We start from the raw sequence: 17,527 nt of genomic DNA, 5'->3' as shown, positions 1-17,527 counted from the left end.
CTGACACTTGTTTTCCTTTTTTAAAGATTAAGTTTTAAAACTATGTGTAGTTTGTTTTGTTTATAACCAGTGAACTATAACTCCTCTTTGTATCCATTCAAAGTTTTTGAATTTAGAAACATTTCCTTTCAAGTCTGAACTGCCTTTACTTCCTTGTGAAAATATCAGAAAAAGCCAAATGTTAGGGTTAAGAATGATCTACCTTGAAGTAGAAAATATTGGCCTCTATCATGGCAGTAATTAATAGATTAAGATAACTGAAAAAAAATGACTTTCTTTATAATTAAAGTCAGGATAATTGATTAAGGAGAGAATTTAATTGTAATAAAAAATAACATCTATTCACATAAGATGGTCCTGTTGTTTTTAGTGTTGCCTTTAGCACAGATTGTTTGAGTAGACAAGGGAACCTACTCCCCAATAAAGTTTGTTTAGGTTATAATATTTGATTTGTAAAGTAGCTTATCTTGGGATTGATAAGTGACAGGGAAATTTCAATAAAGTTGTTTCAGATTTTGACCTCCATTCTGGCTTTTTTATTTTTGTAAGGAAATGAAGCCCTTTTTTCATTGGAGACTGCTTCAGATTATGTAAAAGATGACAAAGCTTCCTTTTATGGTTTTAAATGCTTTGCAATTGGATATGAATTTAGTCCTGGACCTGATGAGGTAAAAATAAATTATCTTTTCATTCTGTTAAGGAATGTGTTTTAAACTTCCCCTTGACTTAAATGGCATTGTTGCCTGGATTCAGTAAGTCAGAAACTTAAACTATGTCCTAGCTTAGTTGTATGCAGTAAATTTTGCTGCTTTTGATACATGAAGAGAATGGGGCCTGTGCAACATGAGCCATTATAAGTGCCATTTTGAAATGTAATTATGTCTTTCCTGAGCCTGCTGAAATGAGTAAAGCTTTCTGAGTATGTAATAGAACCTGATTTTACAAGAGGGAGTAACTTACTGTCAACTTTTCTATGTGTTGTAAGTTAATACATTAAAACAAAGGCAGCATCAGAAGTTGATGATGTTCTTTCAAAATAATGAATGAAAACTTATTTTTGCACTGAAGCTGAATCTTATAACATGCCATATATTACTGAATCTCTTCCACTCTCAATCATAGTTAAAACAAGCCTCTGATTTCAAAGGTGATGCTTGAACTCAAGTTACATTTTCTTAATAATTCATATTATCTGCCAAACATTAAGTGACAAAATTTATGCAATTCTACAGGGTGTCATTCAGTTGGAGAAAGAATTAGCCAATCTTGGTGGGGTTTGTGCAGCAGCTTTGATGAAAAAAGACCTAGCACTTCCTATTGGTAAGTCTGGTCAAATACCATTTACTTATTGATAATTTTTTAAAAAAATTTTAAGAGCAAAATGTTTATTTTAGAGCATCTAAAATGACTTGCAGAATAAATACTATAATCATACATACTAGTAAACATTCTATACTGATGGCTCAGTTTGGTTTAAATAAAGATTAGAAAGTGTCTTATTGTCTTTTTATTTCCACAAACCCATGTACATCCTCCTTAAAAATATACATGCTGTGTGCCAGGAATTGGGTTAATCACTGGATATATAATATTAAATCAAAATGCTAAGATATTTTAAAATATCCTACTGGAAATATCAATAGACAATTTGATATTAATCATCTGAAATTTAGAGATTAAATAAATGGAAATGACATTTGAACATAGTTGTTATTTACAGAGCCTAGGATAAAATCTGGGCCTATCCAAATTTCAGAGATGGACAGTAAAGAAGGAAGTTTCATACAACATTGTAAAGGCAATGAAACCAATAAAGGAGGAGAAAAATCAAGAGAATGGATTGTCATGGGATTTTTGCATGTTATCAAGAAATTAATAACAGTCATATCAGTGTAGTTGAAAACTATTTGTACACTAAACATGAAGAAAATGAACAAAATGGGAGAAATTTAAGGTCTTTCATAGTGGATTGACAGGAAATAGAAAGTGAGAAAGGGGAGCTATGCTGACTAGAGATAGCTTTACAGAAGTATTTTTGTATGGAGCAGAACAGAGATAAGGGGGTAACAGAAATGGTATCTTTGTATGAAACAAGTTTGTGTGACACACAGTCTGTAATTGAGGATAAGTAAATCTTTTAAAATCATATTTATACATGGTTTAACATTGTATTTTCACAATATCTGGGAGTAAAAAGTCCATCTATACTTTTTCCTTCTGACACTAACCTTTCCACTCTACCTTTTATTTTCTTTCATTCTGTTTGTCTACTCTTTTCGTACTCTTCCCCTTTCTCTTCCTAGTTTCTTTCCTTTTTTTTAATAACTTTTTTTTTTATACTGGGGATCTAACTCACAACCTGTGTTTGCTAGACAAGTATTTATGCCACTGAGCTAAATCCCCAGCCCTTTTCTTTCATTTTTCTCAGTTCTCTTGATCCTTCTTGATATTGGTATGTTTGCAAAAAATAAGGTCTCATATTTTCTATTCATATGAAGAAAATTGTTAAGACCTCTTAAGAAATTTGACAATAACTGTTAAAATTTTACTTGTATGTACTTTTTGATATGGCAGTTTTTACACCTGCACGATGATCAGAACATTTATTTTAAATGAAGAGTTGCAAAACCAAGAAACAACCACAATGTCAGTCAGTTGAGACCTGGTTAAATTAAGTTGTTGCTCATTGATATAGTAGAGATCTGTGCAGCTGCTATGACCTGACAAAGAAAAATGGTCAATTAACTGAGCAAAGCAAGTTACAGAAGCAGGTTCTACTTTTGTTTGCACTGTCTTACTATTTGTGTTTGTCTGTTTGTATGTTGACACATATATCTACCATAATACACAGTTTCTAGAACCATAATGTATAAACTATTAATACTGGATATCTTTGAGGGAAATGTACTAATTAAAGAGGTAGTACTGTTCATTTCACACTCATGCAATTTGAATATTTGTTCTTAAACTTCATAATTTCATAGTTTATCAAAAATCAGTAAAGAACATTTTATATCTAGCAATAAAGGAAAAAATGGTTTCTTATGGTATCTTATACCATAATGGTATCTTATAAGATACCAAATGGTATCTTGTTTTTCTGTGTTATCATTATCTCCTAAATGTAAACTCTTCTATAACTCATCCAAAATATAAAGATTCATATTCAGAAATTCTCTCATTTTTTGACAATATAAATACACTGAGTTCAAAAGTTATACATTTGTATGCATAAATTGCAGGCTATTCAATGCCTGCTTTTGATTATTGGCTTGAGAATTATAGTTTATATTTACACTAGAACTATTTTGTATTTTAAAATGTAGAGTACCAAGATTTATTAAAAATGATAAATCTTTCCATCTGGAGTAGCAAAATTATTAAAAATACATAATACAATAAAGATGTCTAAAAAATTTGTATATATATTTATATGTATATATATTTTGGTAAAACTTTTCATTTGCTTAATAGGTAACGAATTAGAAGAAGATCTTGAAATGCTTGAAGAGGCTGCATTGCAGGTACTGTACCAAACTTTGTAAGGATAAATTTTGTTTCTTAGTGTGAAACAAAATTTTCACAAAATCAGCCTTGTATCTTCTTCTACACATTGGCAGCTACAGAGACAAACAACTCATAACTACTCTCTTCTGAGAAGTGCCCTGTGAGAGTCCTTGCTGTACTATCTGGTGGGTATTTTATTGGGACTTAGACCAAAATACTATGAGAGAAAGAAGAGCAAATCAAGTATCGGGTACAGCAGAGGCTTTCAAAGATGTGGACATTTAAATTGCATCCTGACAGTTTCAGTTTTCTGCCTGGCAAAAAGAAAAAAGGCATTTCACAAAGGAAGCTAAAGGAATATTATTGTGTTACAGATTTTGATAAGAAATAACAAACATGAGGAAGGTATGGTTAATGAATCTGAACTGTGATAGGCCTGTATGTAACATTAAGCAATAGAACTGTGAACTGTGAGCAGTTAGGAGTGATTAGTTTGTGGTTGTTTTCTAATCTTTGTGTTTGTGTAGACATTAGTTAAGTGGCCCATTTGATATTGTAAAGGAAATACATGAGTAATATCTTTCAGTCAAGGTGCCCTTTGGCATATATTATGTCCATCTTCAATATTTTATTACTCAGAATTGCCAAGGGTCTGTTACAGTGCTCTGTTAACTTCCATAGTATACATTTATTTAGCTGTTTGGCTGGTAGTCATTACTAGGATGAGAACATCAGAATCTGTAGACAACATTTTTCAAACTGTAATACCTTCATATAGAGACTATCAATGGTAGTAAATTTTTCATAATTGACATAGTTTGAAGGTAGAGAAACTAAATTGAGAGATAGACACTCAGTTGGGTTAGTGGTATCCAGAATATAGGATTTTGTGAGTTTGCAGGGTTATTTAGAAATATTTTTATCAATAGGGTTGATTTTTTTTTATTAGGTTAAAAAACTCTTTAAAATGTTTAATATTTATTATCAGCAATATCTTATCAAATAAAGGGCATTTTGATAACCAAAATAGATTATATTCTTAGAAAAAAGGACTCACCATATTATGTTCTTATTTTTTCTAATTTCCTCATGTGTAATGTATCAGAGAATATCAGGTGTGTATTTGGGGAGCATTGATTCAGATCATTCTCATATTTTGTGCTTGCTGTGTATAGTTAGATTTACATAATCTCTGTATAGCACTTGTTAGCTTATAGCCTCTTTAATATTTAATTTCTTTTTGTAATTATCCTTTGTATTTTATAGTAACTGAAATTCAGAGAAGTTATGATTTATCTAAACTGTTGACCACTTGAGAAATAAAGGCTAGCACCCAGTGCTAGATTTTACATTGATTTTCTGAGGTGAATTAAAGCAATAATGATAAAAATAAACACATACTTAATTTTCACTTTAGCAAGTACTATTGTGAATATTTTGCGTGTTTTTAATTCATTTATTCACAAAGTCCTGTGCATTAGAGATTCTCATATCTGGTTAACAAATGACACTAAAGCACAGAAAATGAAATGTCTGGAATGATACAGCTTGTAAATACCTGGGTTAGATTTTGATTTCTAGCAATTTTGCCAGAAATTTTGTGGTTTTCACCAATGATTTCTGACAATAAGGAAGCAGAATATTCATAATAATGGTTAGTCACTGGTTGGTATTTGTTTAGATGTTTAAATTTTTATACTCCAGGATACAAAAGTAAAAATTAATTCATTAAGCATTTAATAAATAATATGCAGTATTAATTTGGAGTAAATTTATTAATTTAGTAAAAATTAGTATTAATTTAGTAAAAATTAATTCATCAAGCAGTATTCAAGTTTAGTAGAACCATTAAGATTCTGCTACTTTATCATTTCAGACATTATTATGATACATAAAATGTCATTGAGGCTACATACATAAAACTTTATTGTGCTGCTATTCAAAGAAAAAGGATGTCACAAATTTTCTCTATTTTTGACCTGCAGTTATGGTGATGTAACCTATATCTAGCACCTTGCCTGTGTCAGACAGTATAGTGTTTTATATTTTTAATTTAAATGTTAGAATAACCATGTAGGAGAGGTATTACTTGATCATCAGTTTATACATTTTGTGAATTCACAGGTGTTAACTTTTAGCTGTAGAATACATAGCACATGAAAGTTTTCCCAAGCCAGGATGTGACTCTAAAGATGACTTTTTTGGGGGATGGGAATGGAGGGGCAGTGATGGAACTCACGACTTAGGAGAGACTTAGACCAAAATGCTTGCCAGGCAGGCGTTTACGCTGCTGAGCTAAATCCCTGGCCCTTAAAGATGACAAGTTTTGAAATTGCATGAAGTGTAAAGTGCAGAAGTTAACTGCTGTATTAATTTGATATTTCTAGAAGTGTAGCTATTTTGTGTGAGAAATATTTTTGAAATTTATTATTTAATAATTTCTTAAAGTACGAGGGCTGACTCTGTAGCTCAGTGGTAGCGTGCTTACCAAGCCTTAGCACTGGGGGAAAAAAGTTTTTTCACATTTAAGCATTTGGAGAAGGTCTTTCCAGAAACATTAGGTTTACTTACAGGATAAAAACTAGCATTTCATTTTTATTTCTTTCTCTTAATTTCAACAAGATTTAAGACTACTGAGGATTATGTGCAGCCACAGTCAAGCTTCTATCCACGGGTCAAGAACTTGATATTCATCTACCCAAGAGAGTAGGCACTATTTGTTTAGAGCTGCTAAGTAAGGAGGGAGACTTCACAACTGCCTAGAGAAGGAGCTTTGTGAGGGTATAGAAGACTGGCATGGGAGAAGGTGTACCATTTCACCTAGCATGAATAACTCTAATAAGACACTGATTTGTGAGGGAAAGAAGAGATGGTGGAAGTATTATCTTGTATTTTTCCCTTCTCGACATTTCTACTTTGTAGGCTAGAAGAAGGTATAGTGGGACATAGGGGGAAAATGATCTTCCCAAGAAAGTCTTAACTAAAACGTATGCTTTGAAAACTTTCATGTAAAATTTTGTTCAGTACTTTGAAATGTATCAATTTTTTTTATCCAACAGGTGTGCAAAACTCATTCTGGTATACTTGGAAAGGGTTTAGCTCTTTCTCATTCACCTACTATTTTAGAAGCACTTGAAGGAAACTTACCACTTCAAATCCAAAGCAATGAGCAGTCCTTTCTGGATGATTTTATTGCTTGTGTCCCCGGATCAAGTGGCGGAAGGCTTGCAAGGTAATATATCTTAAGTACTATAGTTACTTTCTGTTAGGGCTACGTTGTTGAGGAGGAATGGAAGGAGGAGTTCTCAAGTGTTAAAGTTCTTTCCCAAACTACTCTGGTTTTGAACTTGCTGCAGTATAAAATGGTAGTATTTTAAAGTATTGATTCTTTTGCTTCTATATGCTTTTTATTTTTAGGATTAAAATTCATGCTGTCCCGTGTCATTTTACCAGAAAAAATAAAAATCTAACTGGAGACGTAGCTCTGTGAAATAGTGCTTGTTTAGCATGTGTGAAGTCTTAGGTTCGATCCCCATTATTAGGAGAAGGAAGGAAGAGAGGGAGGCAGGCAGACAACAGGTGAGGTGGGAGAAAACTTGATCTCTTTGTGGTTTTAATTTTAAAGTTACAGAAATTACTTTTTAGTTTTTAAAAAAAAACAAAATAATGAGTGAATAAGAATAGAAAATCTCTTAAGTTCACTGATGTCTCTGTAGATGTTTTTATGTAATGCTTGATGCAATTACTTACTGCTCATCTCACAGAACAACTTGAATATAAATCATGAAATGAATTCAGGAAGGAATATCACAAACTGTAGAAAATTAGGAAATGTTACATAAAAGAGAAATAATGCAGAACATACAAGAAATAGTGTGAAGAAAGTATGGCCAGTCTACTTTGAACCTTGCTGCTGTCAAGTAAGCAGAATAGCATTTCTATCCAGAGAAAGTACTATTTTCTCCACCTTTCAGTCTGATGAAGGCAAGCCCTGCTCAGTAAGAATGAGTGTCCTTACCTCTGTACGAGTTGTATAGCTTTAGTTTGTTTTCTTGTACATCTTAAACCAGTCATAGTTAAAATTTCATATTTTCTTACTTTAAAATTATCTTCATATTACATACAAATACAAAAATCTTATGCTTTGGCATGTTTGTTTATATTTGTCATTAGTAGTACCCAAGGGAAACCACTATCAGTGAATCAGAAATTATGATACTGTTTAGTATTTTATTTTATACATGTTTTATTAGACTTAGTTTCATATTAATCACTGAAGGTATTGATTAACATTGGCTTTTTATTTGTTTTTGTTACTTTCAGATGGCTTCAGCCAGATTCCTATGCCGATCCTCAGAAAACATCACTGATCTTGAATAAGGATGATATTCGTTGTGGTTGGCCTACCACCATAAGTGTTCAAACTAAAGATCAATATGGAGATGTGGTTCATGTTCCTAATATGAAGGTAATTCTGAGTTAAAATGAGATATGTACTCACTGACCACTCTAACTGATAAAATTTTAAAAATGGCAGGTGCTTAGAGTCCGTTTGCTCTAACTTCTTTGTCTTTATATAATAGAGGACAATGAAAAACTGTTCAAATGATATTATCAAATTATATTAATTAGTTCCCAGGTTTCTAAGTTATGTACTAGAAACCTAGAAACTATGGTAACCCAGAGGATAAGAAAGTACAGCATAAAGAGTGCTAGGCAAAAGCTTTTAATGTATAATGATTGAATGATGCATGAAAAAATAAATTTTTAAATGATTTTTATAATTTTAAAGACAAGGACAAAGGTGCTGAGCATATTTTCATGTATTTAATGGCCATTTGTACTTCTTTTGAGAAGTATATTCATTTCGATTGCACATTTCTTATTTAAAGAGAAAAAAAAGAAAGGACATAAAAAAATGCAGTAAAAGGGTACAAATAATACAGTATTTCAAGAAAAAAATATATACAGTATGAAATCACCAGTTAATAGGTTACATATTATCTTCCCAGAAACAGTTGTCCATATCACTAAATTAAAGCATATAAAGTGGACATTCATACAGTGAAATTGGAGACAGTTCCGTTCAATGATCCAACAAAAGTTCAGTAATAAGTTTTCCATCCTACACACTCTAACATACCTGCGGTTATATCCCTTAGTCCACCTTACTTTCCTCTCTTTTTACAGTAACAATTAGACTTTTAGGGTTTTATAACTCTCACAGTTTTTATTACTTTTTTGAAGAGAATAAAACCAAATGTGACTAAGCAAAATAGAGTCAGTAAGAACAGAAGGGTGGGCATAGCACATAATGCAAAAATAGAATACCAGGTGATCAAAAGTGGTTACCATTGTGCCTCTTGCTATTTTTAAATTGAGTTGTCTATATCATCAGGTATAATAGAATTGATCAAAACAGTACAGAACAAAACCAATAAAACCTACACTGAGGACTTTACAGCACTTCAAAAAAAGGATAATAGTCAATCCATATTGGGCATCATAGTATATCTTATTACCTTCAGAGTGGTTGCCTATACCCTCAAACTTGATACTATCACACAAAATAGAATATATAATAATCAGACAGAACAAGATAGGGAGAGTAATACTGGGGTTCAAGTCAGGTTAATAGGACAACCAAAAAGTTACTATAATATGCCCCGTAATTTTTAATTTAGTTTTCCCTTAATTAAAAAAAAGAGAGAAAATAGATTAATTTAAAAAAAGGGGGGGGGATTGAAATAAGGGAGGACATTGTAATAGAACAACGCAGGGCAGAACTGAGCAATTCAAGCATCATTGTGTTTCACCACCAGATAATCTAGCATAATAGTAGTCACCATAGTGCCTCTTTCCTTAAATTATTTGAGTGTAACTTCGTATGCTATAATATCAAGCATATCAAGGCAGTGTGAAGCCTTTCAAGAGAATGCAAGAATTACAGGATATTTAGAACCTGCTAATAGAAAACGAATGACGGTTTTTATATTATCTCTTTGCCTATAAAGAATTTTGTTGATACTATAGCATATAGTGAAATATAGTAAGATACAACATGTTAAAACCAGTGGAAACAGATGTACAACAGCTTGATGGGACTTCAAAACAAGATGATATTAAATCAGCACTAGCTTTTTATGTTGTGTTGCTTTCTTCAAAATAGCTATTCATTGCACATTTAATTGGGTCTTTTGTTTCTTGAGTTTTGAATTTTTGAACTCATCATGTATTCCAAATAGGCATCTCTAATTCTTTAAGTTGTCTCTTCACTTTTGTTTCCTTCACTGTGCCAAAACATTTCAATTTAATACAATCCATGTGTTCACTTTTAGAATTATTTCCTGTGTAATTAGGGTTATGTTCAGGAATTCCTTGCTTATGCCTATATCTTCAAGTGTTTTGGCTGTTTGATCTTCCAGTAGATTTAGCATTTCTGTTTTTATATATAGATATTTGGTCCATTTTTTACTTGATTTTAATGCAGGGTGAGAGATAAGGGTCTAGATTGATTTTTCTGAATGTGGATCACTAATTTTCTCGCCAAAATTTATTAAACAGGCTATCTTTTCTTCACCATTTATTATTAGCTCCTTTGTCAAAAATTGGCTGTCTAAAGGCATATGAGATTATTTCTATCTTTCATTTTGCTCCATGGACTAGTGTGTATATTTTTGTGTCAGTACCATATCATTTTTCTTAACTGCGGCTTTGTAGAATAACTTGAAATTGGGCATTGTAATGCCTCCCATTTTGCTCTTTTTGCTTTGATTATTCTGGATTTCGTTTAGTTCCATATAAATGTTTAGCATGGCTTCTATAGTTCTGTGAAGAATACTGCTGATATATTAGTAGGAATCACACTAAATCTGTATGTCATTTTTGATAATAGCACCATTTTGACAATAGCACCATTTTGACAATATTGATTTGCCTATATAAGAACAAGGGATATCGTTTCATTTTCTAATGTCCTCTTCAATCTCTTTATTTGGAGAATTATAGTTTTCATTACTAGGATCATCAATGGGATTGTTTTCTTTCTTTTTTACCCCAGTTAGTTAATTATTGCTATGCTATTGATTTTTGTGTGTTAATTTTGTATTCTGCCACATTGCTGAATTTATTAGCTCTAAGAGAAGACTGGTGGAGTTTTTGAGTTTTCTGTTTAAAGGATCATATAAATTGTAAATAAAGATAGCTTGACTTTTTGGCTTTCCTATTTATATTCTCTCTCTGTCTCTCTCTATCTCTCTCTGTCTCTCTCTCTCTCTCTCTCTGTCTCTCTTTCGTGATTGCTCTGACTAAAGTTTTTGTTGTATCTGAAAATTTATACTCTGTGGGTTTTTGGGGTTTTTTTTTTGTCTTTTTCCTTTTTATCAGTACCCGGGATTGAACTCATGACTGCCTACTTGCAAGGCAGGCGCTTATGCCACTGAGCTAAATCCCCAGGCCCAGCTCTGGCTAAAGTTTTGAGCACTATGTTGAACAAGAATGATGAGAGTAGAAATACTTGTCAAGATATACTTGTTCTTGATTTTAATAGAAATGCCTTCAGTTTTTTCCCATTTGATGAAATGTTGGCTATGATTTTGTTTTTGTTTGAGATAAGGTCCTTCTATATCTATTTTCAAGCAGGTATTTTATGAATGAATATTAGTTTTTTTTTTCTGCATCTATTGGTGACATTTAAAAATTCTTTTGTTATGTTTTGCCTATATTGTTTTACATGTGTTGTACCATCCTTGCTCCTTGGGATGAAGCCCACTTGGTTATCATGTATAATGTTTTTAATGATTTCTTGCATTGTATTTACAGGTATCTTGTTAAGTTTTTAAAATATATATCTATTAAAAATATTGGCTTCAAGTTTTCTTTTTGTTGATTGAGTCCTTGTCCAGTTTGGTATGTGGGTAATGGTGGATTTGGCAATGTTCTTCCTTTTCAGTAAGAGCTGGAGAGGTATTGTTAATTTTTCTCTTGAGTTGTGGTAAAATTCAGTGGTGAATCTATGGAGTCCTGGGCTTTTCTTATTAGAATTTTTGTAACTACTTTGATTTCATTGCTTGCAACTGGTGTATTCAGAGATTTCATATCTTTTCTATTCAATTTTGTAGTCATATACATATATGTAGGAATTTATCCTTTTTTTCTAGCATCTCTAATGAACTATGTCTTTAAAATAGTGCCTTAAACTCTAGATCTAAGTGGTGTTTCCCCTTTCTAAGTGATTTTTCTCCTTTCATTCTCATCACATTGATATAGGTCCTTTTGGTTTGGTTTGGTTTGGTTTGGTTTGGCTTTTGGTCGGGGGTAAGTTTGGTTAAAGAATTACTTAATTTATGCTTTCAAAGAACCAACTCTGATTCATTGATCCTTTGTATATTTTTAAGCCTCAATTTCACTGATTGTGTTCTGATCTTTATAATTTCTTTCTATATTTTTCTATTTGGGGTTTTTTTGTAGGACAAGGAGATACATCATTAGGTTATTTATTTGGTAATGATCTATTTTTCTAATGTAAACACTCAGCTGTAAAATTGTTTTCAGGTTTCGGTATAATGTACTACTAATGTCATTTGATTCTGGAAACTTTTAAATTTCTTCTGTGATCCATTGATTATTCATGAATGTATTGCTTAATCTCTGTTTTCATAGTTTTTGTGTGATTTTGTTTTTGTAGCTGATTTCTAGTTTCATTCTGTTATATAATATGATAAAATGCAAGAGATGGTTTCAGTTCTTTTTTTAAGCATGCTTTTATGGCCTACAACATAATCTATTTTTGAGACAGTTCTGTTGATTACTGAGAAGAACATATATTCTGCTGTTGTTGGGGGAAGTACTATGTAGATATGTTAGGTTCATTTGTTCAGTGGTGGTATTTAACTCTGACTTTTTTGTTGAATTTTTACTTGGTTCTCCTTTTGTTGGAGGGGGGTGGTTTAAAGTCTCCCATTATGATTGCATTAGTATCTTATTTGTCCCTCTATGTCAGGAAATTTTTGTTTTACAAAATTGTATAGTATGCTGGCATTTGGTTTGTGCACATTTACAATTGTTATGTTACTATTGAGTTCTTCCCTTCACCAATACATAGTGACTTTCCTTGTCTCTTCTGATCAAATTTGGCTAGAAGTGTACTTTATCTGAAATTAGGAAGCTATTCTTACTTGTTTTCAGGCACAGATTGCGTAGAATATCACTTTCCATCCTTTCTTTCTGAAAGGGTGTTTCTGAGGATGATATGTATCTCGTGCATGCAGCAGATAGTTGAATCTTGCTTTTAAAGCCAGTCTACCAATTTATGTCTTTTTTCCTTTTATATTAAAATAATTTTAGAATTATAGAAATAATTGTAGAATTTCAGAAAAGTTACAAAACAGTACAGTGGTACTGTATCCCCTTCAGCAACTTGCTCTAACCTTAGTATCTTACATGCCTTTTGCACTTACCAAAAACAGGAAATTAATTTATTAATTAATATTTACAAATCTATAGCTATTACTTAAATTTCACTAGTTTTCCCATGGATACCCCTTTTCTGATCAAGAATCCCTCACTGCAATTAGATTTACATTGATTGTAATGACACAATTGATTGCCTTAATTAAGCTATTTTTTCCAGTGTTTTTTCCTTTAAATTTTTCTTTGTTGAACTGTTTTCCCAGTGTGATGTGATTTTTCCTTTGACCTCATTGGTGATGTTGGTTTCACTTTTTCTGCTTAGAATTTTTGTTTTGTTTTGTTTGTTTTTTGGTGCTGGGGATTGAACTCACAACTACGCACGTGCAAGGCAGGCGCTTATGCTGCTTAGCTAAATCCCCAGCCCTAGAATTTTTTTTGTGATGCTGATTTGGTGATCATAAATTTTAGATTTTGTTTGTTGTAAAAGGTTTTTATTTCTCCATCAGGTTTGAAGGATACTTTTGCTGGGTAGAGTAATCTACTGTGGCAGTTGTTTTCTTCTAGCACTTGAAAACTTTGCTTTGAGCTCTCCTGGTATTTAAGGTTTGTGTTAAGAAATCTGCTGTTGGGGCTGGGGGTTTAGCTCAGCAACATAAATGCCTGCCTTGCAAGCAGGCAGTCGTGAGTTCGATCCCTGTTACCGATAAAAACCACAAAAAGACAAAAAAAAAAAGAAAGAACGAAATCTGCTGTTATTCTGATAGTCTTGCTTTTATAAGTTGCTTGGTAGTTTTCTCTAAAGCCTTTTAGTATTCTGTCATTGTTCTAGACTTTAGAATATTGAATATAAATGTTCTGGAGTGCTTTTTAGTGGCTGTGTCTTTTTTAGGTTCTAAATGTCTCATTTTTCTGGGTAACCATTCCAGAGTCTAGCTTTTAAAAGCTTTCTGCGGTGATTTTTGAGAATAAAATTTTATGTCCTTAGTGTCTTCCTTGACTCATAATTCTTAGGTTAGTTCTTTTAAAGTCATTGAGGAATCTTGAATCAACCTTTCCTGATTTATTGTGTTTTGACAATCATTAAGTAATGTACTATAACATTCTTTTTTTCTAATCTGGAAATTCTCTCTTCTGACTGGTTTTATCCTCTGGCATGGCTTTCAGTTATGTTTTCATTTCAAGAATTCTGCTTGGGTTCTCTCTCTCTCTCTCTCTCTCTCTCTCTCTCTCTCTTATGCTTCTTTACTAAATTGTTCATTTGTAGCCTGCATTCTTGTCTTTAATTCATTCAGCTGTTTGTATCATCTTTAAGTTCTTTGAACATCTTATTGTTTTTCTGCTTGTTAACATCCTCTTTGTGCCATTGAACCTTTATATAACAGCTAGTTTATTTTATCTGTTCAGACATTCTAACCAGTTGGTTTTTAAGTTCTTTGCCTAAAACTTTCTCTATGTCATTTCCTGTAAGATCAGCTTTTGAGGGGCTATGAATTTTTTGAGACATTTTATTGTCTTCTTTTCTCATGATTGCCAGGTTTTTGTGTTGAATGCTGTAAGTTCTACCATTCCTAGTGCTGAATCACAAGGAAAGAACAGCTAGCTATTGGTAATATCAGCATCCAAGAGTCAATCTAATGTCAGTGTATAATTCAGAGCTTGTTTTCTCCTCTTCAATAATCCAGGAATACAAAGGCTCAGTAGTGGTAGGAAAAGGAAGAGTCCTGGAAGATAGAGAAAGATAAAAGACAGAGGAATTTAAAGGAATGAAAAAAAAAAAAAGAAAAATTGAGAAAAATAGGAGAATAAAAAGAAGTAAAAGTAGAACAACTACTGTGTCGTAAAGAACAGGCTTGAGACATTTCTAAGTAAGTGGATGACCTTCAGGGCATATTCCTAAGTGAAATAAATTGAACACACATGTTTAAACAACGTATTGTTTCTTTGGTGTAAGAAACTGTAAGTGTAAATAAGGACCAAAATGTATAATAGATATTGGGAAATTGGAAGAAAGTGTTCAAATGGAAAGGGAAACAAGGGTGCTGAAGGGGGAAATACAAAAAGAAAAAAGAAAAAAAGCAGACAAAAAAAAAGTTTTGATAGTATTATTTTTATCGCCATAAAAAAGTGAAGGAAGAGGGATTTGAGAGGATCTATGTGGGGATACAAGAAAAAGAGTAAAAGGATTGTATTCAGTTTTTGTGTGTGTGTGTGTGTGTGTGTGTGTGTAAAACTAAAAGAAAATTTCACAACAACATAAAATAACAATAGTTAATTTATTGCATGTTGTTATCTTTAAAGTACTTGTTCAGAATACAAGATATGGGCATAAAAATTTCTTTAATCAATATTAACGTAACCTTTCTTTTTAATGAATTAAGAGACACTAATAGTATACCAGACTTAACATGTTTTCCCCTTTCTCCTACTGTCTTTTCCCCTTTCAACCATCCTAATTCCTTTTTCCTTTTAAATAGTTTCTTCCCATTTCACAATATCTATTGTACATCTTAAAACTTATTTACTTGTTCAGTTTTTCATAGCAAAGAGACAATATGATGTTTATATACGAATCTGATTTATTTCATTTATGAGTATGGTATCAGGTTGTATCCATTTACCTATAAAAGTCTCCAGTTTATCTTTCTTTATGGCTAAGTAGTACACCATTGTATAAAAATACCATATCTTTTTAATCCATTCCTCAGTTGGTAGGCATTGGCTTGTTTCCAAAATTTAGCTGTTATAAATTGTGCTGCTGTAAACTTGGGTGCATATGTATCACTGTGATATGATGTTTTTAATTCATCTGGGAAGATACCCAGAAGGGGATTACCTGGCTCGAATGGTACCTCTAATCCTAGTTTTTTTGAGCAATCTCCACACTGATTTCCACAATGGTTGTACCACTGTACACTCCCACCAACAGTAGAGATATTCCCTCACCCTTTCCAAAATTGGTTTTTAAACCTTAGAATATATTAGTACACAAAATCATTTCTTGCTCACAAAATAAGATTGGATAATGCTATGATTTAGATCTAAAATGTTCCTCAAAAGTTTCAGGTATTCAGAGATGGGGCTTCTAGAAGGTGATTGGAACACAGGATTGCTCCTCTCATTGGTGGATTGATGAGTTGATGGCTGAATGTGTGCTATTAGGAGATGGGGCCTGTTTGGAGGTGGGTTGCTGGAGATATGACCTGTATAGGTGTAGTCTTATCCTCTTTCCTTGTCCTGCTTCCTGGATTCCATGCCTCTGTGCAAAGCCATTTCTGCCTTGGAGTCAACCATGATTGAAATGAGACCACTGAAACTGAGCAAAATAAACCTCTCCTCCTTTAAGTTTCAGATGTTGAATATTTTATCCCAGAAATGGGAATGTGACTAATAAAAGTAATAATACTTCAGTTTTACTTTTAATAGAATTATTTTAACTACTTCTTTCATTCTTAATCTGTAGCGTGAAAAAGCGCATTACCAATGTACTACTTTCATACCCGATAGGAAGATATTTCGCACATGAGTTAACATGAGTAAAACTGTATTGAGAAGCAATTGACCCTGGTACTAAATAAAAGTCAGTCTTTACCAATGTCTTCCATTTCTAACCCTCACAGTAATAGTTTACGTAGTGGCCCATATATATGATCATTTAAATAAATGATAAAATAGTATATACTTTTTAAGTATATACAAATGTTACACATGCACACTACACCTACACTGTACTGTACTCTGACACTTTTCTGTGTCTGTCTTCTTAAGGCAGATCCTACCAAAGTGAATTCATGCCAACACTGAATTATGCTATGAAATACAAAAACTACCACAAACATAATGAAAAGGCTGAATAGAGAATGAAATGAATTTTTAAAATATTTATATTACTATGTTTATAATATGTATTTTTATTTTATAATATGTATTTTATTTCTTACATTTCCTTCTTTGTACTTTTTGTTGTCTTTGTTTTGATGTCTGGGTTGTATTATTTTCAAAATTAGATTTGCTTTATCTTTTTCTCCTTATATTTGGTTTTTTTCTTTTTTTAAACAAATGACTGATCATTCTTTCCTTTCTCTTCCTCTCTTTATCTTCTCTCTCCCAGAATTCTTTCCTTCCTTTCTCCTATGTATCTACTTCCTTTACACTTTCTTTTTGCCTTTAGGACTTCTAATTCAGTGTGCTCTAGTCCATATCAAATTTATCTCTATTTAGAAACTATCTAGAAAATGATAAATAGTATTTGGAAGTGTTTTTAGGTACCTATTAATTTTTAATTTATTGATACCATATTAACTGAAAAGAATTAACTTCATCTGTTTTTACTTTCAGCCTAATAGATAGCATATGAAGTTTTAAACTATTGTAGGCCTAACAGAAATTATTAAAATATTTATGTAATATAGGATATTCATTTGAAATTAAAAACTGATTTGTAACTAATATTGTAACATTTCCAAAGTACTTTTGAAAACACTTTACTCAGAATATGATTATTCCAAGAATATGATTAATCCATGATTGTTTGTTGTTCTGTCCTACAAGATAGTCATGTGGGAAATAAACAGTAACCACAATTTATTTTAAAAAGCAGACTTTTCTCTTT

At 32.2% G+C, this 17,527-nt stretch overlaps 1 protein-coding gene across 15 annotated transcripts in view; it reads left to right on the top strand.

The window, feature by feature from the left end:
* Nucleotides 1-17,527, top strand: part of Mycbp2 (MYC binding protein 2) — a 262,562-nt gene that overhangs the window by 150,266 nt on the left and 94,769 nt on the right. For all 15 annotated transcript variants that reach the window (XM_063246885.1, XM_063246888.1, XM_063246889.1 and 12 more), the window contains 5 exons: nucleotides 550-668; nucleotides 1,233-1,320; nucleotides 3,475-3,524; nucleotides 6,567-6,739; nucleotides 7,831-7,975. In XM_063246885.1, coding sequence (XP_063102955.1) covers nucleotides 550-668; nucleotides 1,233-1,320; nucleotides 3,475-3,524; nucleotides 6,567-6,739; nucleotides 7,831-7,975 — 575 coding nt within the window. The remainder of the gene's footprint in view (nucleotides 1-549; nucleotides 669-1,232; nucleotides 1,321-3,474; nucleotides 3,525-6,566; nucleotides 6,740-7,830; nucleotides 7,976-17,527) is intronic.

The sequence above is a fragment of the Cavia porcellus genome, unplaced genomic scaffold (assembly GCF_034190915.1).
Source record: "Cavia porcellus strain 051 isolate PalLab524CR breed Dunkin Hartley unplaced genomic scaffold, mCavPor4.1 scaffold_4, whole genome shotgun sequence".
Lineage (NCBI taxonomy): Eukaryota > Metazoa > Chordata > Mammalia > Rodentia > Caviidae > Cavia > Cavia porcellus.
This window is presented reverse-complemented; position numbering and strand designations above follow the sequence as displayed.